This window comes from Procambarus clarkii, chromosome 39, assembly GCF_040958095.1.
Source record: "Procambarus clarkii isolate CNS0578487 chromosome 39, FALCON_Pclarkii_2.0, whole genome shotgun sequence".
Taxonomy (NCBI): domain Eukaryota; kingdom Metazoa; phylum Arthropoda; class Malacostraca; order Decapoda; family Cambaridae; genus Procambarus; species Procambarus clarkii.
Window position 1 is genome coordinate 3,949,838 of NC_091188.1, and position 27,119 is coordinate 3,976,956.

Consider the following 27,119-nt stretch of genomic DNA (forward strand, 5'->3'; position numbering starts at 1 on the left):
GACCGTGCCACGGGGGACACTAAGCCACGAAATCATCTCAAGGTAACCAAGGTAACCCTTTAATACCCACTTGACCTAAGCCTGATAAGGCCTGCTAGCCAGACAAGCCAATTAATTTAGTCAAGCCTCACTGAACTTACTGTTTTATTCGTATTCCCCATACAAAAGTGTATTACCCCTCCAGGGGCCCACCTGCTAGGCAGGCTCAATGTAACCTATTGTAGAAAGTATATTATGTCAAGTAAGTAATTCTCAAAAGAAGGCACCAAGCTGGGAAGGCTATGTAGCACCATCAAATGTGCGGAATAATCAGAGGGCGCCAAATATCACCAAGGATGTCAATATGAGAATAGAAACGCATAAGGCGAACGATATCAAAAGTATCCGATTCACCAAGAATTCTATCGAGGGACAAGTGACTGAGGGACGGTCGGAAAGCAAGACACACGCTTGTCCTAGAAGTCAGGACATTCACCAAGGATATGCACAACTGTAAGAGGGATAATGCAATTTGGACAATACGGAGCAGGGCGGCGCTCCATTAAGTGACCGTGAGTTAAGCGAGTATGGCCAATACGCAACCGTGCTAGAGCCGTTTCCCACCGCCGGTTACGGTGGCAGGAGGAAGACCACAGGGACACACTACGTAATATTATGCCAATAATATACTTACTCCAAACTCCCATTAGCTTAATGAGATGAATTTGCTAATTCTACTTAATCTACTAATGACAATTCATACAGCTTCCCTAATTACAAGTAACACTACTTTCCAAATTAGTAGATGGCAGTGAGGTGTGGACCAATTATATAATCAATCAATAAGCAAATAATCTTGGTTACAAGCTATTCATAACCGTGCCAATTCTTGGGTGGCTTAATCTTCATCAATCAAACAATCAAATAATCTCATTAAGCTAATGAGTTTGGAGCGAGTATGTTATTGACATACTTGCTACCCTGCCCTGTCATCACATTTTTAACTGAATTCACCAATTTCCTTGTGGCGTAGTGGCAAGACGCTGACCTGGCATTTTGCGAGCACTTTGGCCTGGGTTTGTATCCTGGCCGGGGAGGATTTACTGGGCGCCAAGCCTTAACTGTAGCCTCGTCTACCCAACAGGAAAATGGGTACCTGGTTGTTAAACGATTTGGAGAGTCGTATTCCGGGGAATATTAGGATTAAGGACTTGCCTGAAATGCTATGCATGCTAGTGGCTGTACAAGAATGTAAGAACTCTTGTATGTATGTATGTGTATATATATTATATATATATATATATATATATATATATATATATATATATATATATATATATATATATATATATATATATATATATATATATATATATATATATATATATATATATATATATATATATATATATATATATATATATATATATATATATATATATATATATATATATATATATATATATATATATATATATATATATATATATATATATATATATATATATATATATATATATATATATATATATATATATATATATATATATATATATGTCGTACCTAGTAGCCAGAACGCACTTCTCAGCCTACTATGCAAGGCCCGATTTGCCTATTAAGCCAACTTTTGATGAACTAATGCTTTTTCGACTACCTAACCTACCTAACCTAACCTAACATTTTCGGCTACCTAACCTAACCTAACCTATAAAGATAGGTTAGATTAGGTTAGGTAGGGTTGGTTAGGTTCGGTCATATATCTATGTTAATTTTAACTCCAATAAAAAAAAATTGACCTCATACATAATGAAATGGGTAGCTTTATCATTTCATAAGAAAAAAATTAAAGAAAATATATTAATTCACGAAAACTTGGCTTATTAGGCAAATAAGGCCTTGCATAGTAGGCTGAGAAGTGCATTCTGGCTACTAGGTACGACATATATATATATATATATATATATATATATATATATATATATATATATATATATATATATATATATATATACTGTATATATATAAAATTGTCAAAATGGCAGCATCTTGGTAAGATATGAAAGTACTGTACCATAATATTCCTGAGTATCAGCTTCAATAGGTTAAGCGGGCTGGTTAGGTACAAACATTTCTGGTTTTCAGAACAATTATTTTGTTTATGGAGCGTTAAATCGAGAGAACGGGTTGCTCAATGATCTAATGAAGGATAATGGGAAATATACAGATCTCCAATCACAGAAAACACACAGGCAGCTGTAGGGTTCCACTTGTGAACCACCATAGGAGGAAGGAGATGGGTGCAGAAGCATCCCACACTGTTATTAGAAAAGTGCATGAGCCCCTTCACCACATCAAAGCAGCACACTTGTTAGGGATGTGAAATCATGTCAACTGACCACATGTAGGCTGTGGCACACAGTTGGCTGTAGCTTCAGAGAGAGAGAATGAATCCATTCAGGTTTAACTATATTGAATGATGCAACCAATACACTACTGTACATTACTAAAGCTTTGGTAGCATAAACAGATATAAGTGCTCAGATACACAAGTTTAATACAGAGTATCAACAAAGAAACACTCATTAAAACTAAACCATATTAAAACTGTTCTGCTCCAAAACCATATCATATAAGCATCCAGTAATTTAAATTAAGTCTGAATAATTAACCAACAGTTTGATCTACTTTGATCAAACTTGACATGCAATCTCACTCTACAGCTGAGATTACCAAATATGATGATAAAGCCTTCTACAAAAACACTTCCAGATTTACTGTGTTCAGCAGTACAGTTTTACATTGATCATATCCAATATAATCTATTAGTGACTATCAAGCTGTTACTGTCCATGTGACTTTTAACATTCAATGACCTGGGTATACTTAGAAAGAATTAATGAAATTTAGAAGCGTACGATGAGATAATTATATATGCAAGACATGGCATTTCAGTACTTGGTATGAATTTTATTAACCAACCTGGCAAGGCCATGAAAAAAACGAAAATATTGAATATGTACTTAAATCAGTACAAAATGATTTCATATTATAAAAATGCACATACATTACAATAAAGGTAATACTACATATACTGCACTATATATGTAATTAATAATTAAGGATACAACAATAATGAATTAACTATACCAAACCAGTCAAAAAAAAAAGTTTATTTAAAAGTTTAGAACCAAGCATGAAATAAATTAATAAAACATTGCTGCATGCTGTCTGATAACCTTAGTTAAGGATAATCCTTTATGTTATAGATTTGTATTTTATGTCAGTTTCCCTGTTTCTCCACATCCCTGATGCTTCAACATAACATCATTCTCCTGTCCTATTTTTCCTATTCCCTGATGCTCCTGGGTTCCCACATTTCCTCATTCCCTTATGTCCACCTTTTTCTTAGCACTAACTTTTTCCTTACATTCCACTGAATTAACTATATTCATTGTTTCATAATTCAGTATTTCTTTATGATTCTCTTGTTCTAATATTCCCAAAAGTTTATTCAAGCCCACTCTACCCTCCAGTACACACTGTTCCCTGATCAGTTACAAACCTTAGTTCAAGTTGCATCGTTTTCTTTGTTACCATTTATATCGTTGAAGTTCCCTACAATTCCTTGGATTCCATATCCACGGTTCACTATACTGCATAATATTTCGTCATGTTACTCCAACCTGCTATTACATTTCCTTGTGCTTCTAATTATTATTTATCTTAGATAAAAAAAGCATACCTACAGAATTTATGTATTAGATTGTTGTGGAACTGCAGCGAATCTTGATGTAACAAATGAACGGAGAGATCGAACAAAAAAACACTCTACCCCATCTAACAATTTTACCAATTTGCTTATCTACAGGCATTGTACACCAATGATGTTAGCATGCCTTTATTTATTTTTATTTATTTATATATATACAAAAAGGTACATTGGGTTTATGAGAGTACATAGCATTGATGTTTTTACATTCTTGTAAAGCCACTAACACTCATAGCGTTTCGGGCCTTAATTCCAGATAACATTTCTTTTCACTCGTGTGAAGTCATAGCTATGATTTAGTCATGCTATGTGGTACTGTACTCATACTAACAATATATAATAACTGTTTTGTCTGGGACAGGAAGCCTATGTACTTATATATATACTTTAGGCATATATCGAAATCCCCTCCAAGGTCGAACTACTGACCTTTCCCAGGATGCAATCACACAATCGTTGCCTAACTCCAGGGTACCTATTTACTGCTAGGTAAACAGACATTAAGTGAAAGAAAATGTGCCTAACCATGAATTTCAATTACTGTAATGCTTGGGACTGGCAAGGCAAGAAACCACTAAACCAACTATAAGAAAATTCACATTCACTGTCACCCCAGTTTTAAGAACAAGGACAGACAGTAACACAAAAACCAATTAAACAATCTTGAAATAGGCTGTAAAATCAATTCAAGGTCAATGATAATACACCACATGTAACACCACAAGGAACAGGGTAATGAAACTGAGGATAGGGGCAGACAGATTCACTACAAACAACAAGGAAGTGTGCGAGGAACTGAATAAGAAATTCCAAGAGGTCTTCACATTAGAGCAAGGAGAAGTTCCAGAGATAAGAGAGGGAACAGTTAACCAGGCACCACTAGAAGTTTGGGATTACCAGTGGGGATGTAAGGAAGCTTTTGCTAGAGTTGGATGTGACAAAGGCTCTTGGCCTGGATGGAATCTCACCTTGGATACTAAAGAAAGGAGCAGAAGCACTGTGTCTGCCACTCTCCATAGTGTATAACAAATCACTAGTAACAGGTGAACTGGCAAAAATTTGGAAGACGGCTAATGTAGTCCCGATATGCAAGAAGGGAGACAGGAGGCACTGAACTACAAGCTAGTGTCCCTAACTTGCATACCATGCAAGTTGACGGAGAAGATTGTGCAAAATAAGGGAGTACCTAAGCAACAGACGACAGTTACTGTAAGGGGCAAGAACTCAGATTGATGAGGCGTCACCAGTGAAGTCTAACAGGGTTCAGCCCTTGGACATATACCGTTTCTGATATATATGTAAATTATCTCCCAGTGGGTATAGAATTGTTCCTCTCATTGTTTGCTGATGATGTAAAAATTATGAGGAGGATTAAGACAGAGGAAGATAGTACGAGGCTACAAGACGACCTAGATAGACTGAACAAATGGTCCAACAAATGGCTACTAAAGTTCAACCCGAGTAAATGTAAGATAATGAAACTAGGAGGTAGAAACATGAGGCCTGACACAGGATACCGAATGGGAGATGAAGTCCTTCATGAAACGTACAGAGAGAGAGAGATCTAGGAGTGGATATCACACCAATCCTGTCTCCTGAAACCAACATAAAAAGAATAACATTTGCAGCATATGCAAGGCTGGCTAACATCAGAACTGCTTTCAGGAACCTGTGTAAGCAATCATTCCGAACCTTGTATACCACATATGTAAGACCAATCCTGGAGTATGCACCCCCCGCATGGAGCCCATACCATGTCAAGCACAAGATGAAGCTAGAAAAAGTTCAAAGGTATGCCACGAGGCTAGTCCCAGAACTAAGAGACATGAGTTACAAGGAAAGGTTGCGTGAAATGTACCTCATGACACTAGAAGACAGAAGAGTAAGAGGGGAGACATGATCACTACCTACAAAATTATCAGAGGAGTTGACAGGATAGATAAGGATAAACTGTTTAACACGGGTGGTACGTGAACAAGGGAACACAGGTGGAAACTGAGTACCCAAACGAGCCACAGTGACGTTAGAAAGAACATTTTCAGTGTCAGTGTAGTTGACAGGTGGAATGCATTATGCAGTGATGCAGGTGGAATGTATTAGGCAGTGATGTGGCGGAGGCTGACTCCATACACAGTTTCAAATGTAGATATGAGAGCCCAGTAGGCTCAGGAATCTGTACACCAGTTGATTGACAGTTGAAAGGCAGGACCAAAGAGCCAGAGCTCAACCCTCACAAGCACAACTAGGTGAGTACATGTCTGCTCTGAACTATCAAACTCATTAGTACTTCAAGGGAGTTGAGAAATACAGGAAAGGAACCGTGTTATTGCCTTTGTTATTATTATTCCATCAAGGCCCTCCACCCCATGATTTACATACTACTCATAATTATACTGTAATGTCAAATTTCAAATATGCTCTGTACTGTGATACTTGGAAAAGCTAATAAAATCTTGAGGTATATTCATGATAAAAGTCACAGTACTATGGATGTAAAAATTATGTGGCTTTAGTGTTGACAAGTATTTTACTGAATGGTACTGTTGATGCAGTAACCTCAACACCAGCATTGTCTTTGAATAGTATTCTGTAATAATAAATGATTTGAAACGTTTGATGATTTTACAAATTAATAAATGATGGTTCACTTGATAATCTTCCACACATATACGAAAATGTAAATTTTGTTTCTCCAACTTCTGTACCAGACTCTTATGGGGTACTGTCAAAAGCATTCTGACAATCCAAGGAAATGCGTTCTGACCACCCTTTTGTTTCCTGCCAAATTTTGTCGCCTGGTCATATAATTCTATTAAGGCTTTGAGGAATAATTTGCCATTCCTGAACCCTTGCAGGTGGTCTTACAAAGCCCCTTCTCTCCAGGTGTTCAAGCTTTTTCCTCACAATCTTCTCCCTCACCTTGCATGGCATACAAGTTAAAAGAAACCAGCCTATAGTTCAATGCCTATTGCCTTTCTCCCTTTTTGCTATTAGGACAACATTAGCTGGAGGTTTCATACCTTGATGTTTGTTTCATGGCATAATGCCCAGTTGTATGAGTGTCTGACTATTACATTGCTTTCTGCCATGCACATTGTCTTTTTGTGTGATGCCGTGGCAATTCTGCCCTTCTGAAGGTGTGGAGTGGCTTCTTTTTACAGTGGACCCCTCAGTGGCTCCCCAGGGCTGATGCAATGGTACCCCATTGGCAAATTCAACACACCAGGCATCTTGACCATCCTGCCTCTCAACAAAGCAAGGAGGGGCAGACATAATACTCAACACCCTGAGGAAACCCCACCAAAATGACAGAAAAAGGTGTCATAAACTCAATGTTCAGAGAAATATTTGGCATAATGAATGCCAAACAAAAATTTTAAAGTAGAACAAATACCTCGCTGCTTTTCCCTCCTGTCACCACACGATAGCACATGTCAACCAGGGGCCAGGTGAGGCCCTCACCAACACACTTGCCTGGTTCCTCTACTAACACACATTATCTTCCATAACCTGTGTGGAGTGTATTTCTTTGAACTTTGTTGGGGGAGTAGTGATGAATTTCCCTATAAGTGTTGTGCTAAGCTGTGCTCTGTTTGACTTGGAAGTGTGTGTGTGTGTGTGTAACTGACACTGCTCTTCTAGATCACAGATTTTTACCTGAGAATAGGCTCGGGAATTTCCATTCTTGTGTTTTGCGGAGCATTTATTTCCTTCTCACTTTAGGGTTGGAGTGATGACTGACCTCTAAATTTCAAGCTGGCCTGTTAACAGTACAGCTTGGCCATGTAGTTGGTTATTGATACTGTTGTTTTAACCTATGTACTGAACTTTCATTCAAGGGATGGCTCATGGTAGAAGATCCAATCTTGGGTTTGGTAGCGTACATTATACTTTCTAAACATTATGGGCACAGTGATTGAGGAAAGCCACCGAGTTCAATGCTGGCCAGTGCTCAGTATGGCTTGACAGTGTGTCTGGTTGTTGACAACTGGTATAGTCCTGCATTTTCACTCTAGGATAAGTGTGTGTGGTGAAATTTCCAGTCTTGTGATTTATGGAGCATATTTTTTCTATAAAGTTTCCAGGTGGAGTAATGTTGGAACTCAACATTACTCAATGTTCAAAGCTGACAGGTGCCCTGTTCAACTAAGCAGTTTGGCTGCTGATAGTACGGTTTCAAACCACTTTGTTTCCACTTGTAGTTCAGCTCTGTATGCAATTTCTAGTGTTGTACTACATGGGGCATGTAACTGTATTTTTAAAAACTTTAAAAGTTGAGTGGTGGTGGATTTTCTTTAGGTTTAAAGCAGGCCTTTGTTCTATATGGCTTAGTTGCCACTGCTTTTTCTTTCAAGGTTAAGCTTGGGGCAAATTTTCTGGTCTTATCTTTTAAGTGGGTTTTCTTTGATCCCACTGGGTGGAGTAATGTAGACCTCCTTAAAGTTCAGTGCAAGCCTGTGTTCTATACAGCTAAGCAGGGTATCTGATTGCTATCACTACTGTGTCTAGCCTTTGTGTTTTCCAGAGAAGTTCTGTGGAACTTCTAGTTCGGCAATTTTAGTAGTAGTATTTTCTGTTTTGTGGGTAGAGTGTTATTGCACTATCACCTTCTTTCTGAGCCACTGCAAGCTCCAATTGGCACTTCAAGGTGTTTGGCAAATGTCACTACCTACTTTGACTCCTGGATTTTTCCACTCCTTAGTTGTATTGGTATGAATATCAATTTTTGTGCATTGAGGAGACAGCTTATGCCTTGCGAGAGTTTGCTGGATGAACAAAGGTTCCTGACTTTGTTCAACCTGAGACTGTTTAGTCCCAGGTAGAATTGCTTTTGTCCTGCCGTGGCCTAGTTGGCAAGACGTGCATCTGGTATTCACCAGGATGTTGGTTCAACTCCCTATGCTGCTCATTGATAATTCATGCTACTGTGATTTTTTTGTGGTATTATATCAGTATACTGTAATGGTTAGTTAGGATATTATTATTTTCTTTAATAAATGAATAATTAATTTGATTTGTTTTGGTAAACTAAGTGAGTTTTAATTGTGCAGCCATTATATTATTTACATTTTCTTGAATTTGTATTTATAAATATTTAAAAAAATTAAAATTTTAATACAAATTTCCGTTACTACAGCAATTATAGCTTCTGTTAATATTGCGACTACTGTTGTCATTACTTGACCTACTAGTTACTAATGCTATTTTCTTATTATTCTTAATACTTTTTACCAATACAGGCATACATCACTACAGTATTTTGCAAGCTAAATATTTTTAATTTGTCTAAAAATGCAAGTTTAATTTATACCTATACATCTGCTTCAGTCCAGTCAGAATTGTAGCAATTTGTACAAGTTGCTACATATAAATTCCTCTAATTCTAATATCACACTTAAGGTGGTCTTACAGTAGAACCAGGAAAGCAGGCTATATAAACCTTTTTATCCTGGACGAACAGTATCCAGATACCTTGTAAACCTAGCACATATGGATTCTACTAGTAAAGCCTTTATATATCAGGATTCTACTGTACAGTATACCTATATTAATTACAAATCATTACCAAAAATACTCACAGATTTTGCACAATCAGGTCGTAACTTTCTGAAGAGCTGATCCACGAAGTTTCGTCTGCAGATAAAAAACAACCATTAGTCTGGTTGCTGGAATCTAACCAATAGGTCTTGTACAACATAAAGCAAAGAAACCAATTTACAAACTAAGGGACATAATAAACTGGAAAATAAAAAAAAATAATGCTATGACAAGAGAAGCTCTCAGTCAAAAAAGCTTTATATATACTAGTCAACCCAAAATATTTTAAACCTTAATTAGGCAAAAATATTAAGTTGAATTTGCATTATATGAAACATAGTTATGATCAAATAATATTTTTGGAATGTGACACTATACTGCAGTTTGGATAAATTGGCAAAAATGTACACCCATCGAAATTTTAAAAATATTTACACCTCAAGGATAATTAAACACTTCTTTCTAAGCATAGCTCGGTTGCCTCCTAAACCAGAGCTACTTGCTCCATTCAGGACTTTTCACATGCTTCCTAAAGCAATTGTTTCACTTGCAAGGAGTACCAACAAATCTATATTAACACTTTCGCTGGCCTGGTGGGCCACTTGCAGCTCACCGCAAGGTAGGCCTGGCATTGCCCGTGAGCACACAACCTAATGTTAAACTCTTTCACTCACAATACTTACTAATAAGAATAAGGAAAAATTAATTGTTGACAGCGTTGAGGTCATTCCCCCGAACTGCGTATATTGTTTCAATGACTACGTGAATGTTATGATGCCAGTGTTAATTACTGGTTAGTAAACTAACTGCTAACCGTCCGTGTAACCCTCTTAACCCTAAAAATTACTAACTTTGAAGTTAGGCCTCCTCCTGGGGGAAGATTTGGGATATCTTCTTCCGCAAGCACTTGCATTATCTGTGCCATGCTGACTGGTCCCTCCTGCTCACACACCTCTGAAACACAGTAACCTGATTAACCAGTGAGCGAGACATCCAGTATAGACATACAGTACTATATATATATTTATATATATAGTTATATTGTCCAAAAAATAGTATAGTTGATTATAGTCCAAACCAAGTAGTCATCAAGGTAGTCAAAGATGCATATTGCCAACAACCAAAGACAGGACACCCTGACCTGCATCAACCTGGTAAAAAGTCCAAAGAGCCAGATTAAACCAAAGAGAAGAACCCAAAAGCATTAACAGACACTCTTGACAAACCTTAATCTGTCCCAGAATCTGGTATGAAGATACATGCCAATACAACAGTGTGAACAAACATGACATCTGTGATGAGGCCCAGGAACCGTAATTGATGACATCCCTTGAAGAATTTTAAGAATGGTATGTTAAAGTGCAGAATGGACTGGTACATTTTAAAGTGAGCCGAGGTCCATGAGAATGCAGGGTGGCCACCATCACAATCAATGCAGCAAACTGGTAGGGTTGTTAAGTGGATTTAATATGGCAAGACTTGCCTCAGAGTTAGGAAAAGTGCTTCTGCATGCTAAAGCACCATTGCTAAATTTCCAACATCATGTACTGGTATTGCAAAGATAGGTAGTCATGGTGCAGGGGAGGGGGGGGGGATATATTCCTTAACAGAACATTTAACCTCCCATGGGAGAATATCTTGAAATATATATATGGCTTTTGAAGGAGTGCTCGGGAGTCGGTGTATAACAGAACCCTTAACCAAATCTGCATAGGTGTTTGATTTCCTCAGGGACAAAAGTTAACAATTCTGGTGACTGGTATCTACCCCAAATCCATTAGATTTAATTAAGGGATTGAGGGGCAGCTTCCTGTCTGATGAGTGGGAAGAGGTACACCACTTGTGGTACCCTGTAACTCCTTTGGTAATTGAGGATGATATCTACAAAGACAAATAATTTACAGCTGAACAAAGGTCAGTAAAAGTATAATTTCCCAAGATCTCCATTTTATCTTTCCAGCATGTTGGACGTGCCCCACATACGAGCTGAGCATACACGAACTATGTTCTCACATTTTCAAAGAACAGTACAGTATTCTGTATAAGGAGATGTTGAGAGATTGTATTCAAACACTTAGCACATTGAGGATGCAAGACCTCAAAATCAGACATGTACAGGTAGGCTGTGACGTACACAGAGCCTGTTTATAATATGTTTTGGCATCTGTTAGTTTAAGATGCTGGCCAGGAAAGGAAAAGTTGTTATGGCTTTTGGTATATTATTTTTAACCATATACCAGCTTCTTTACTATTTGCAGTTAGTGTAATTCCTGACAGGCTACTTTATGCCAGACGGTGGGATAGAGGTGGGACTAAGTGCATAACCATACGGCTTCTTTAAGGTTCTTGTTCGCCTCTTTTTTTTTTTTCCCCTTGGATTTCCACATGTGAAGGAATCGAGAAGCAAATTATCTTGAACTTGACAGAAAATCTGTAAAGGCAATCTTGTGCTTTCAGCACCAGAGGGGGCACTATGGTTCAAACTGACAATTGATGCAACTGTATTTTGGGAAGATGCTTCAGAAAAAATTCCATTTAACACACTCCATTATGATGGACAAGACTTGCAAAACTTGCATTTAATTCTGCGGTAAAATTATATTCCAGTTTTGGAACTCTTCTCTGTATTTAACATTGTGGACTGACTATAATGGGATAATCAACACCACCATTGCTTTTTAAATCAACACCACCTGTCCATATATATATATATATATATATATATATATATATATATATATATATATATATATATATATATATATATATATATATATATATGAGCTCACAGCAGGTATAACCCTTGATACACTCATGATATAGGGCAGTAATTACCTACTGTGAATGCCAGATTTTTCAAATTTCCTCTGGCAAGTAAAAATGAAAGATATTGTTCATGGTGGTATGGAAGGTATGTCCTTGAATTTCCAGGGTTGAAAATGCAGTATCTCGCTAAAGTTTGGAGAATTCTGATGTGCAGCAGTTTTTGAGACTTGGGACTGGCTGCATATCTGTTGGCAAAATGAGCATTTGCAATCTATTTTTTGTATGCTTGGGGTTGAAGGTGTAGCCTTAACTCTATAAAAGAAATTCAGAGCTCCAATGCTTCTGAACCCAAAAATGATCCCATCAAAATCTGTATATAGACTGTCAACAAGTGACATGCTAAATGCTGCGGTGCTTGTACATAAAGCCTGATAGTTGATTAGGTCTATGAGTTATAGGGCAGAATTGTTAGCCGATCCAGAAATGAAGTGTGCATAATCCAACGTACATCTATATAATGATTTATACAAGTTTAAGAATAATGCCCAATATATTCAACGAATAATGCAAAATCACGTTTAAAATGTTGAAGGAATTTTCCCAGTTTTTGCTAGTGGACCTTAAGGTGAGAGACCCACATGAGTTTGTGATCCAATATAACACCTAAAACCTAACTGCATGTTTATACAGTATACTTACATCAGTTCAAGTTAGGAAAAACTTAATTTTTAGACTCTAGAAAAGGCTATAGATTTGTTTTATTAGGAGAGTACAGTATATCAATTGTCATCAACCAGAAGAAAATTTTGCCACTGCTATTTGTACTCTTCCAATGGACAGATAGAAAATCTGAGCCCGACACAAAACAAAAAGTGATCAGATCATTCAGAGAGCATTTTACAGCAGAATTCATCAAGAGCACTATGCACTATAAACCACACCATTTACCGGATTCTGAAATACCCGTGCGCTATGCAAGCATTTCAGAAGGAAAAAACAAAAAAAATATTATGCCTCTTTATATTGTTAAAATGCATTTTCTGATAACCGGAAAATGCAAATAAAATTTCTAAGACGCTTCTCTGGCTGTAATGAAATGATCTAGTCCCAATGACGGATCCTCAGACAGGGAAAAATGGGTACCGTGCAGAGAGGAAAAGGGAAACAGAGGGAAAAATGGGTACCGTGCGCATTTAATATATTAGGTTTTATCATACAGTGCATTTAAAATGTTTTACTACTTTTTTCAGTGCAATTACGTATTACACTAAAAAATACAATAAGCACTTGACTTACCAATAACTTTCTTCTCAATGAAGTCTTCCAATTCCTTCTCTCTCTTTAAAGCCTCTTGAGATACCTTGGGTGCCCCAGGGAACGTTATCAATACAAGGCTCATGTTGTCCCGACTTCCCTACAAAAATTTGGAAAAAGGAAAAGTTACCATGAGGATTGCAGGATTTTTTTAACAGTTGAATGTGTTTCCCATGGGAGAAATATTTGGCGGGTCATATATTAAAGATGCTAAGAAACATCATTTTTTACTGATATAGATAAATGGAAAGACTCAGAGATGACTATACAGTATTATGTATATGAGTGTGTTTACCATGTGTACACTCTTAAATATGTTTGCCATGTTTAACACTATCTCTCAGCCCTGTCTTGTCAAAGAGCACTTCTCTAATGCAGTGACTCCTGACCCTTCTGTTTCTTGTCTTATCTACCTTTGAAAGTACTGTATGTTTATATTCCTTTCTACTATTTCTTCCTGTTGTACATTCCATTTGCTCATTACCCTTAATCTTTCACAAAAGCCTTTCTAACATCCCAGTAGCTCATCTGTTCACCAAGTTACTATCCATGTCTTCTTGTTCTACCCTGCCTTATACCAATTATTTCCTCTTTATCAACCTTATAATCCCCCTCCACTGAGAATGTTATGTCATTATCATGTCTCCTAGATTCTCTCTTCAGATATGGAGAACTGCAGTTTCCTTAGCCTTTCCTTGCAGTTAATTCTCACAGTTCTGGCATAAGCTACGCTGCATACTTATTGAAGGAGCCCGTGACAGCTGACTAACACCCAGGTATTATCTCTAGGTATTAGGTAGGTAGGTATCTAGGTACTATCCCAGGTATTATCACCCATTAAATATCAATACTGTACAGAAACTAGAAAAAATAACTAAAATTGGCTTGTTTCATTATATTGTAAAGTCTTTACAACCCAGACCTGGAGTGTCACATGTAAAGTTGATAAATAAAATCTAAACCCTCTGATAAGGAAATAGAGAGAATGGGTAAATATAAATAAAACAGGTGAAAGTTAAATCATTACAAGAAAGAAAACATTCAAGTGAAAAAGTGAGAGCAGAAAATGATACTCATTATTACCTACAATTCCCCAGCAAACAACAAACAGACAAAGGAAGAAATACGAAACAAGCAAGAGGCCATAGATTCAAGCCAAGGAAACACACGTGCAGACAAAATATACAAAAGTTATCTTTTGTAGAACTATAGAAGGTTGGCACAAGTTAAGTGAGAAGGTAGTGGATGTCAACCAGACCACACACTAGAAGTTGAAGGGACGACGACGACGTTTCGGTCCATCCTGGACCCTTCTCAAGTCGATAGTGGATGTCAAAACCATGAGTAGTTTTAAAGTGGCATATGAAAGAATTGTGAAGACTGGACACCCCAAGTGTAGCTCTCATCCCGAACACTTAGATGATTACACTAAAGTAATTGCAGATACAGATACACACACACACGTTTTTCAAAAACAACATGTTATAGGTCTAAAAATCTTAATACAAATTAACATTTTCTTAAAACTGAAGCTGTACCTTATGAAGACAAGTATCCACAACGTGATTAGAAATAGCTTCATGATCATCGGAGAGTAGAAGGCGCGACCGCACAAAACTGCATAAATCTTCATTAGTCATAACATCCCAGATGCCATCACAAGCCAGCACTAAAAACTCATCATTATCCTGGCGACGTTCTACATATATTTCAGGCTCGGGAGACACCAGCTGCTCACATGGACCTTTACCCTCCACATTCTGAAATGCAATAAAAATTAATCTACACTGATGAATACACACCTTTTAGGCTTGATAATATATTGAACATGTGCAGGAGTACACAACGATGTAAAAACATGCAAGCACCCTGGACTCGGACCAGGTCACAAGATTCACGTAGCTATCACAAGTTATACTGAATCCCAGGTTGTAATTCTTTTACCATATTGTGGTGTAGTTGTCCAAGATGTCTGCTTGGGATTCAAACCCAGAGCATACATAGGTTTGAATCCTTTTCACAGCTCCTGATTTTCTTATAAGTTATTCTGGTGTGTAGCTTTATATATTTAGTTTGTAGATATTCAAGCGGGTTATCCATGGGCTGGTACATCTCAGGATACAAAATGTAATGTCATTCAGGAAGAGCAATTATTATAAAAGGTAAGAGCAGGATGGCGAGAAGTGGTGGAGGGAGACAAACAAGTATGCAGGGTATTGAATGTAGACAGGAATTAGCCCCACATTCACACATGCAGTGACAGAAAAGACATTTGTGTGAGGAAAATTTTTGCATCTCTGAGACTGCTAATGATAAAGATAATATGAGTATCCCATAAAAGTAAATGGAACAGGGACATTCATCTCTCTTCTCCGCATTTGTTCTTCCTGAATTTTATACCCTGTACTTTTATACCCGGACAGGTGTTTGGGAACCAGTGGCGCATGTGCCACCCATGGTTGCTCACTCAGTACTAACCCAGCCAGCAGCCCTAGGGCATTCTGGAAATTTTTTCCAAGATGGCTGCCTCTCACTTGAGGTCCTAAGAATCCATTTCGTACAAAACCATCCTCGCACACATTTAGAATGGGTACGAAAAAATCAGTGTTTTCTCGGTTGGCCCAGTTTCCCACCAACCGAGAATACTCGGTTGGCACAGTTAAGTGGTTAATCAGTTCTCCTTTTAAAAATTATTGATACTGTACGTATATATATTTTTCCTTAAATTACATCCCTACTTTAACTTTAGGCATATATAATGCATTGTTTATATATCAATTTATTGTCTATGAATGCATCATGATGTGCTCTTTCAACTTTGAGAAAAAGCTCTTAGCCAAGACATAATCCTGATGAAACAGGACAAGTCCACCACAGAAAAAGTTACATAAACAATTTCTAACACAATTTTAATTATTAAAGCAATAAAATACTTTGCAATAGTTAAAAATTAAGCATTTAATGTAATGGATTACCCTTCTCTGGGCCGCCTCCATAGCTGCTCAGTGCATTGGCTGCTACCACAGACATCTACAAAACTACCAGGCCTCTGGACTTGGGCATGCATTCTGCACACCATGAACAGAATCTTATATGTTTAAAGAGATGAGGGCAAAATGAATCAAGAATCTCAAAACAGCAAAATTCCCAGAAAATACAAGCAAAGCAAAACGAACTAAGTATCGTGAATAAAAAGATGAAAACAATAGAAACAACTGAAGCTGTCAGCTCAGGTCACCCAAATGTTCAACCTGCCTGTCTGGGTTGCTGTACTCAAGTGACACCCCCAAAATAACCCCAATCCCCACAGAGAAAAGAAGGGCAAAGAAAGAGGGCACAGGGCTCTACTGAGGCAGAGGCAGAAAAAAAAAATTATCTGGTAGGAAAAACAAGGAGCATCCTTCAAACTCGTACGTATAGAGCGCGGAGGAAATTGCCTTTATCTACAAATCGTGTAGGGTCAATGGTACAAACAAAACCCCACCAAAGACCCCACGAGGATTATCAGGGCCTGAAGGCAGACCAAGGAAGATGTCTGCATGGTGGTGGCGTTCAGTACTACAACTTACATGCCAGTTTTGAATATTTCCCTTATTCTGTGTGAATTGTTTGCAGAGTTGCTTGCCAATTTTGAGGCTTCGGTCTTTGTTAACCCTCTAGCTCTCTGTAAAGCTTCGCTGACTTTCTGACTGCTTTCCCGGTGTAGTGGTGAATTGTCACATGCCCTCTGCACCTTTGAGGGAGGGTTGGGGATGGGGGGTAAGGTTTTGCCTTTGATCCCCAGTAGGCCAAACAGAACTCGTGTCTGGATGTGACCCATCAGTATGAAGCAATCTCAGCGAGATAGCTTCAAGGAGGTACTGTGGGCTCTCAAAGAAAAAGACAAGGCAACAAAATATATACTGAATAACAAAATCAGAACTACACATGTAAAAAATATTGTTAATTACTTTGTACTCGTAATCTCCAAGTGCTCGAGAGACTGCAAGGGATCCATTTACTCTCTGAATCATAACGGATCCTCCTGCATTTTGAATCCTCTCCTTCTCTATAGGGTTGACAGGTTTGTGGTCTTGAGTGCTAAAGCCAATGCTATCCGCACGATGCAAGACTGCACGCGAGTCTCCACAATTGGCAACGAAGATGTGTGTAGGCGATATGAGAGCACATACTGCTGTGGTACCGCTCTTATCTTCCCCACTGGCAACCTATGTAAACAATATAACAATTAGTAACCAATTGTCAATAATGCACAATGCAAACAGTTAACATATTGCATAACAATTACAGTACCATCATCTATAAGGTTACAATTCTCTTAATATATACAACTTAAGATTGCTTTACACACTTAAATAAAAATCCTCCACAAAACTTGTTTCATAAAGAGAAATGATAGTGGCTACATTAGTATCAAAACCAATTTTCCACAGTATTGGTTATTAGTTATTATCCAGTTCATGTGTAATAACTTATCCAGTTCATGGGTATAACTTATCCAGTTCATGGGTATAACTTATCCAGTTCATGGGTAATACATTATCTAGTTTTTTTAATATATTCTCTGTTGTACAGAAGGAACAAAAATACAATGGTACTGTGAATTCCCATTCAATCAACACATTCATATGGAAAACAGGATGTACCAGGCAATTATATATATGTTGCAAAATATTAATTGATATCAGTGTAATCAGACATTTTCAGAAAATTTCTGGCCAAACTAGAGAAAGGAGGAGAGAGGGAGGAATGGAGAAAAGGGAGGGAGGAGAGATTATAAAGCCTTTTATGAAGCTCACATTTTCTCCCTCTTTCCTATACACCACTTTCCTAGATGGCATGCCCCCCCCCCCCATCATCATCATTTATCCAAATTCTGGACAAGGTAAAGAACAGTAAAAGACTTATCCCTCATTCAAGTTCAAGTATGTTTATTGAGATAATAAAGAAATATATCTCAAAGGGATAGAGTAGCTTAGGCTATTTCTACCCCTCATCTTGACCCATCCTGGATGGATTGGTCCCTGTAAGACCCTACTATCTCACTCTCCTTGGTCTGACGAATCATCTCTGAAACATTCTATATTTCCTGTCCATTAGATACTCCCTTACCCAGTTCAGTCTTTTCCTGGTATCCTTGTTTGCCTCCCCATCTTGTGCACTAACCATTTATGAGGAACAGTATCAAAACCTTTTTGTCTTTCCAGAAGAAAGTTTACCCAGCCTTCTTTCTCTTGCTCTATTTTGGTAACGTGTCAAATTCAAAAACTATTTTTAGACGTGTTTTTTTCCACCGAATCCATGTCCTTCCGTGGGTAATGGGGGGTTCGCCAGATCCTATAATATTTAATTATTAGCATGAAATTTTACTTGCAACAAAATACTGTATTTTGCACAATTGACCAGATTAATTTAGGCTTGCATTCGATGGGAAATCTCCCTACAGTCTCATCCATGGCTTGACAACACTAATGGGGTTTCTGTCCAACAATAGTATACCAACCACAACTACAAACTGGAATTCAATATCCTAAAACGAAATGCTCAAGAAACGAATGTACTGTCATTGTATGTGAAGGAATATGTCCAATGGAACAAAGAATATACAGGATGCCAAAGTAAAGCCAAGATATGAGTGTGCTAAGGGTCACAGATTGCACTCTAACATACTGTATAGAAAACAATGGCTTAATTTGATAATAATGACGAACATTAAGCCGGCCATCAGAATTTATAACAGCAAGGTAACGCTGTATTACTGTAGTGACTTTAGGCATCGTGTATACCAGTTCTCTCTAGAAATCAAACACACTATTTGTAACTCATTTTTGTATGTATGTACGTTTACCCGAATTATTATAATTATTATTAATTTATAAAATTAAGACAATATAAACACCTTGGAAAAGTTAAGTTTAAGAAAATGCTGAAGAATATGCTTAAAATGCAGCACACGTACTAACCTCAGGCATTTGTCGCATGGACTCGTCTAACCTCAGGAACCCAGCATGGATCCCCTTCTTAATTTTGCTTATAGTTTTTTCTTCACTTTCTGTCTCAAACTCTGCTATAGATGATGGCTGTAAAATTAAAATGGTGAAATATATTTAAGAAATTTGAAAACCAGATTCTAATGGATGTAACATAAGTTCTTAAAGTTGATTACCTTGAACACCCAACATTTATCATCAAATTTTTTGTGATTAAGAACATTAATTTAAATCATTCCGATACCAAAATCAATGTTCTAACCCTTTAAATCGATTCACAAACAGAAAGGAAATATTCAATTTTGACTGTACTGTACATGAAAAATGTGTTCTTTACCTGGAATTCCTCTCCTGATGTGATTGAGTGCAAAAGGTGCTCAGAACAATGGGCGGATATTTTGGCACCAGCATGGCCATCAAACACTGCAAAGAATGCCCAATCCTGTAATAAAATTTAATATTATCTTATTTGATAAGTGTACAATATTATATTTTCGAGATTACAAGTACTTTTGAATCTCACATTATGCCACATGGCTAACATTGAAAACCAACATGACAAGGAATGTTCAATAATGTACAGTTGGTATACTATTAATTTTATTACCCAAGCAAAATAACAGATGCTTAAAGTTTCACAACAAAATATTCTCCAAATGCCCCCCTCTGCATTACATATTAACATAAAACTAAGTGCCTTGCATTTCCAGATAATGTAAATCTTCACAACTTCCACAAAAAGCTTCCTTTAAGTACAACCTTCCATACATATTTTTATCCATTTTCAAAGCTTCATAAGAAGCATTACACAATTTGCTATACTGTACACTATATATTTATTGGTAAAATCTCATTCCCCCATTTCTTTCATGGTATGAGGTACAAGCCTGGTGAATTGTGAATAATGCAAGAAAAAGATGTACAATACATATTAATGAATAAAACATTCAAAATATTATCTACAATAAGCATCACGGAAAAACATGCACAACCACGCTCCAGCATCCATCCTAACGCAGTAGGTGTACATGCGGTACCCTTCCTAACTTCTTGTATACAGTACAACAGATACATTCACTCCCTTCACACAAACTTTTTAAACCCAGCCTTACTTCTTTACTATAGCTTGTGTATTGTTAAAACTTTGTTTCAAAACACACACTACCAGTTTGGTTACTTCCTTCCCCTCCTCCCACAAACAAAATCATCAGGTTAAAATGTCATAATTACAAGAGCTCTTAGAAGAAAAAAAAAAAAGTTATCCAAGTACAGTATACTGTAATAATGAGGGTGATAATGAATGGAATCCCAGATAAATAAACATACAAAAAATAAAAATAGGGGGTAGAGAGAAATAAATATTGGAAAAGAAAGATCAAATTTGAAAAAGGGGGGTCAAAAAAACAACAAACATTTGGTTGAGGTGAAATTGCTAAAAAATCTACAAATTGTCAATTATCTGGATCAAGGGGGTAAAAAAGGAGCGTCAAACTATATGCAAATCAACAATAAATTAACAATTTTAAATATTGTGCTGAGGAAGAGTTCAACATGACCATTGTACAAATGAGCAGACGACATCCAATACAAAACGTAGCAACAGCAATTGCAGCTGATCAACAAAACACACTGATAATTTCTTGAGCATTCCATTACAAAACAGTACACAACTATATCCACACAGTTTTGGCATTGGGTTAACAAGACCAGTATATGCTGCAAAATTTGCAGGTAAAAATATTAGTTTGTGCATTTATTCACAAACTATTATTATTATTTATTATAAAATATTTACATCCCATCTATATCATTATTTATACTGTAGATTATTATTTCTATGTACTGTAAATACTGTATGCAGGAACAAGTACTGTACTGTAAAGATTGCAATTAGAAAAACACATTTTTATAGCCAAAAATAGACAATTATTTAGAAATCCATTTTATTTGCTAATCTGGATCAATTTTGGAACAATATAACCAGGATTTTGGAGGTCCATGGTATACAGTAGTATTTTTATTCAACTTACAATTGTTTTTAACGAAAGTGGACAAAAACCTCGTTCTATTTGCACTATTGCGTAACTTGCACTATTGCGTAACTTTCACAGGGCATCATTTTCAACTGAATATCAATAACATCCTCTGACATCACAACATTCATGTAAAATTTTGGTGCAGTTACATTTATTAATTTGAGACATTTCTCTGCAACCCTCCCCCCCCCCTCCCTCCACATCCTACACATATAATTTTTTCAGCATAGACTGGTCAAGAAAATGTATCTGACTGAATTTGATCCAGTAGGACGAGAGAAGGCAGAAGTAACAACGAGCACCTCCAGGTGTGCACGTGCCAAAACACTAAGCTTGTGAACAACTTGTGAGTGACAAACAGTACAAGCCTAAAAGAAAGTACAGTAGTTTCCTACAGATGGCCCTCAGTTTGTATGGGGGTTATGTCCCTGCAAAAACCATGCAAATTAAAAACCACATGTCAAACCTAAAAAGTACTGTATATGGAAAAAAATAGGATTAGGTTACACAGACCACCAGAAATCAATTCCCCACCCACCACCCCCACTCTTTACTTGGCAAAACACCCATTTTTTTAATTAATGCTCCCATCAGTTTCAAGCCATAAACTCAGCAAACAATTAAGTTCAGAATCTTAGAATGTGCAATGTGGCCTAAATGTAACAAAATGTTTAGGAAATACAAGAATGTAAGGTGTGTGGGAGCCCTACATGCTGCAAAGAGTAAATGGTAAACCTGAAGATTACTGCAACTTGTAACCTGAGTAACTGTGAAATTCACCCACATATTTCAATACTTGGTATAAAAGTTCTTACCCACTAACTTCAAACATGGGTAGTTCAATACTATACAAACCACAGGCTGCCTGCAAATAGAACACATTTTGACATTGCAATCATAATTTGAGTACTATACAGGATACAAATCTCACCTTAAGCACTCCAGGTAAATTTGCTACAGCAGCATGTGCATCTTCCATTTCAATACGCCATCCCTGCATACTGGCCAGTCCATACCGTAGGCCATTCCCGACGCCGTGCTCATTATGTTTGTCAGTTTTCGGCTTGTCTAGAAATGCTCCCATGGTAAGATCACTTCCTCATCTGAAAAAAATATATAAACAATTATTAACGTGATACCAAATTTATCACCTAGGCAAATTTCACCCAATTTTCATTTCAAAATAAAAAGCTTTTACCTGATAAAATAACTGATTTATGTTAAAGTCAGACAAAAGTAATATAAAACTTTTCAAAAGTAAAAATGGTACGAAAGGCTGCGAGCGTGCGTTCAAAATGGGCCTCAGGTACATAAGTCATACTACAGTACAACTTACAAAATCCAAAACACTTTATAATGAGCTCTTTCATATAGCCAACCAATTTTCGTATAGACTGTCACCCCCAATAATTCTGATTCCATCCTGATTCGTTGAAGTTTGTTTTGAAATCTAGAAAAACAAGCAGAGCAATGTTAAGCTCATTAATAATTTATTTGTGCCAAAGTTTACTTACTAGTATCTTACTAGTGTTGTGATTTAGTTTACCATCAGTGTATTAAGTGTGAAGGCATTACATGTGCTAGAAGAAATTAACTTGCAGGTAAGTAGGAATTTAGGCACCAATGCCATTTATAGTTTAAAATGTCAGAGTGTTATCGTAACGTAACTCAAAATTTATGATGGCCATGAGCAGATGTAACTATTGTTTTTTTCAGTAAATGTATGTTCACTTTATTACTGTGTTTGGTATTAAGTCCCCATCTTTAGTTTGTAAACTGATTACCTGGGCTTATGACTGAGTACGAGTACCACTATCTACACTCGAGTTGGGACGAAGTACAATACCACTACAGTACGCTGAAATTTACCTGGCAGCAGAAGTGTGAGCTGGTCAGGTTGGCGACCTTTGCGAGGTTATCTTGAGGTGATTTTGGGGCTTTAGTGTCCCCGCGGCCCGGTCCTCGACCAGGCCTCCACCCCCAGGAAGCAGCCCGTGACAGCTGACTAACTCCCAGGTACCTATTTACTGCTAGGTAACAGAGGCATTCAGGGTGAAAGAAACTTTGCCCATTTGTTTCTGCCTCGTGCAGGAATCGAACCCGCGCCACAGAATTAAGAGTCCTGCGCGCTATCCACCAGGCTACGAGGCCCCGAGTTACTTTTGTGGAGGCTAGGTCGAAGGTACGGAGCCCTATGCATTAATGGTCAGGAGAAGACTGCGTCCCAAAGGACCATTAGCCTTATCTCACTCTCTCTCTTCACAGGGGCACACGGCCGGGGTGTGTGAACCTCACTGTGTGCAATTGAGATACCCCTCAGTGATAGTGGCACCACAGGAGGGGAGAATGCAGTGCCACATTACCCAGCTCTGTAGATAGTGGTTTGCAAACATGCACATACAAGAATTGCTACAAAACACCATTATACTGTACTTTGTGTGTATGTATATTCACATACAGTAGGTGCCACTGGGATTATACGTTCACCCCTAAGGTACGCTCCGTTTTACCATGAATATCCTCGATCACTCAGAGGTGCAAAATGTTTTGGGGCACTCCTAGCTCCCAAATTGTAACAATTTTGTATTTATAAAAATTATTTTTGTTATAACTATACTATAGAACTTTATTATTTTTTTTTAGTTGTCCAAGGATATCAAACTAATAACTTTGCAATAATATTTGTTTAAACTGCATACAAAAATAAACCTAAATGATATATCTGCAGCACCAGTTGAAAGTCTAGGGAAGGAGCAATGATAACTTTAAGGATGGCAGCTTTCTGCAGCTCTGTTGACAAGTTGGGTGATGCCTCTTACTAGTGGTGGAGGTGTAATGGTCAGGTAGGCAAACCTAGTTACTGTGGCTCTGATGTGATTTCTTGGAGAGAGAGTGGGTTTGAGTTTCATTGAATGAGCCTTCTGGAAGCCATTTCATGCTGGACAGGGTAATCTCCAGTGTCTCCCACTCCCCATCGTTACCTGGCAATGATGATTCTGAAGATCCCTACCACAATGGGAAGTAGATGATGACAGTGACTGACTGACTGATAATATCCATTGGAGGAGCAGGCTATGCCTGAGTAACTTATTGGTTTAGCTCAGAAACAGAACCATATCCTGTACAGTATATTGAACAAAAATAAGGGTCCCTTCAATGAAGACCACAGTACTAGGATTATCATCCCCAAGCATAAAAATATACGAGTGTAGAAATTTTAGTACAGTCAATCTATGCTTATTTTAAATATAACACTAAAGTCTCTCCTCCACCATACTTCTCCCATTATTTCTCAAAAGGTTCTAAAATCTGTTACCAGGGGGCTACATGGTTTAATGACAAATCTTCCTTGTACCACCATAGCCTATACAAGTCTTTCAAGTTTCAAACTGATTCACAAGAGCTTTCAAAACATTATACAGACCCACAAATTTTGAAAAAAACAAGCACAATTTAATTTTGTGAAACTATAAGGCTTTCCTTTGGGATATATCTAACACTAATAAAAACAAGCAATACATCACATCACAGTACATTAATGTTACAAAACAAAATTCTAAGTTGTTTAAATACCAAACTAGGGCAGATTTAAGATGCTTAAAAAAAAAAAATAGCCACAAAAGAGCTACAATCATGAATATATACATTATATACCTAAGACACACACACCCACTTGGAAGCTATACCCTTAAATCATTCAAAAATTATAATACTCTGTACAAAAATTTATCATACAACACTTTCCTCAGACTATCCAGAACTATGGCATCCTGTGTGGCATGTAGATATTGTGTAATATCTTACTAAATGAAAGTTCAAACTGGTTCTAAAAATGGCGAACAGGCAGCTACACTGTCAAGTTTCAATAAGAATCATCTTTTTCAAATTAAAGGAAAGACCCAATATATATTTAAATGTATTAAAGACCTAATTTTCAATTGTAACCTTCATCCTTTCTCAAGGTACAGTATACAATGTTCAAAAAAGCACATAGTATATTACTGTGTGCAATGTTAGCAGAACATTGTATACGGTACCTGGAGAAAGGATGTAGGTTACGTCCGAAAATCTGTTTTTAATACACTTACACATACTGTATTGGCTTTTTCCTTCACCTTCATTCAAGCACTACGGCATTGTAGTAAGTTTTTTCGATCGTCTTTTTATCATCACACCTATTTTAAATTTCAAATATGCGTATTAACCTATAGATGACTATGTCAAATGGTGTTCCTTGGTTCATCAGTGGTAAACATAATACTTAAATCATGATATTTTTGCCAAAGATATGTAGGAATTCTGGAGCATATAGCACTTTCGTGCCTAAATACAGTGCAGTATTTAGTTTGCAACCATTTTTAATATTTTTCTACATTCACTTTTTTTCCATAACTCTTGCAAGAAAGTCATTAAGGTTTAATACTTCAGCCAATTTCAGAAACTGATAAATTTAATTAAAATTTTAAATTCTGGATTTTTTTTATATTATTTGTTTAGTACAGTATTGACTGCTGCTGCAAAGAAATATCCAATTTTGTTTTTTCAAACACAGTATTTTAAGAATAGTGCATAACAGTGACTCAGGGCTGAGAGAATTGTGCACTCCAAGGTTTAGATGTTTTCAATAAATCTTTCAGGAAAGAACGCTCCACTAAAAATATACAAATTTGATAAAAATCATATGAAATACCTACTGGGAATACAGTACAGTACAGTACTTAATTCAGTAACACTAACAAACAAAATTAATGTCACCGAGTGATACAGTTAATTGAGACATAAGTGTGACGTTCAACAGGGTTCATTTACACAATCATTAAATCAAACATGGGTACAGAGGAGAATAAAAAATCTGAATGTTAGAAAATGAACACCTTTCAATGTCTTGGGATATTTCAAAATATTGTGACCCAGAAATTTTCCAAAATAGAAACCATGACACTAAATGAATATAAATGACATTAGATCATGCTGAGCTTATACTAACTCAATATAAATAATAGTGATAAAATGTCTATAATGTTGGCCAGCAATGATTGCTCTAAAATATTAAAATTTACAAATTCAGAATTCATTTGGCTCCAACCATTCTGGGTTTTCAGTGCTCCCCTGCATTGAGTTTCATTTGTATACAACTGCCATTACTATACAGTATATACCAAATATTCAAGTTCACTAATATTTTAAGATATGTAGGCCTATACTGAATTTGTTATACTGTAATGTATGAGTTTGAATTCAGATTACTGTATACAGTATTAAAATATTGTGTAAGTTTTAAATTCAAATCAAAATGCTTAACTACAGAAACTCATTAGTAGAGTATTTACTTGTAGGGCAATTCAAATTACATTAAATAGCTACTGCATAACATCTGTTCGTGAAATACACAAAGACTTCATACACATACATTCCAACTTGTACAATACTGCAAGCACCACAGGCGACTACCCCACATGTACAAACTTGTCAAACCATCACAATCTGAAATTCAAAAAGTGTTTAGTTAGTAAAACTGGCAAGCTATCAAAATCATTAGCCCCAAGTATATCTACAATTAATTTAACCATTAAATTGCTGCACCTAATTATGTTCATGTTCATTATCAACTATAAAATTCACCAAAATAATGAGTGTCACATGAGAAATGGTTGAAGGACAGATGGGTAGACACGACAATAACTACAAGACCAATTGTGAGGCCCTCAAAATTTAACATGGAAATTA

General features: G+C 36.9%; 1 protein-coding gene across 11 annotated transcripts in view; it reads right to left on the reverse strand.

The window, feature by feature from the left end:
• Nucleotides 1-27,119, reverse strand: part of LOC123760324 (protein phosphatase 1B) — a 46,551-nt gene that overhangs the window by 15,441 nt on the left and 3,991 nt on the right. For 7 of the 11 annotated variants that reach the window (XM_045745913.2, XM_045745917.2, XM_069338314.1 and 4 more), the window contains exons 2-10: nucleotides 26,803-26,876; nucleotides 22,324-22,495; nucleotides 19,694-19,798; nucleotides 19,330-19,446; nucleotides 17,317-17,574; nucleotides 14,905-15,126; nucleotides 13,349-13,466; nucleotides 10,138-10,240; nucleotides 9,328-9,382 (exon numbers count right to left, since the gene is read on the reverse strand). In XM_045745913.2, coding sequence (XP_045601869.1) covers nucleotides 9,328-9,382; nucleotides 10,138-10,240; nucleotides 13,349-13,466; nucleotides 14,905-15,126; nucleotides 17,317-17,574; nucleotides 19,330-19,446; nucleotides 19,694-19,798; nucleotides 22,324-22,476 — 1,131 coding nt within the window. In that variant the 5' untranslated portion in view covers nucleotides 22,477-22,495; nucleotides 26,803-26,876. The remainder of the gene's footprint in view (nucleotides 1-9,327; nucleotides 9,383-10,137; nucleotides 10,241-13,348; nucleotides 13,467-14,904; nucleotides 15,127-17,316; nucleotides 17,575-19,329; nucleotides 19,447-19,693; nucleotides 19,799-22,323; nucleotides 22,496-26,802; nucleotides 26,877-27,119) is intronic. The other 4 variants (XM_069338315.1, XM_045745915.2, XM_069338316.1 and 1 more) reach the window with 1 other exon arrangement.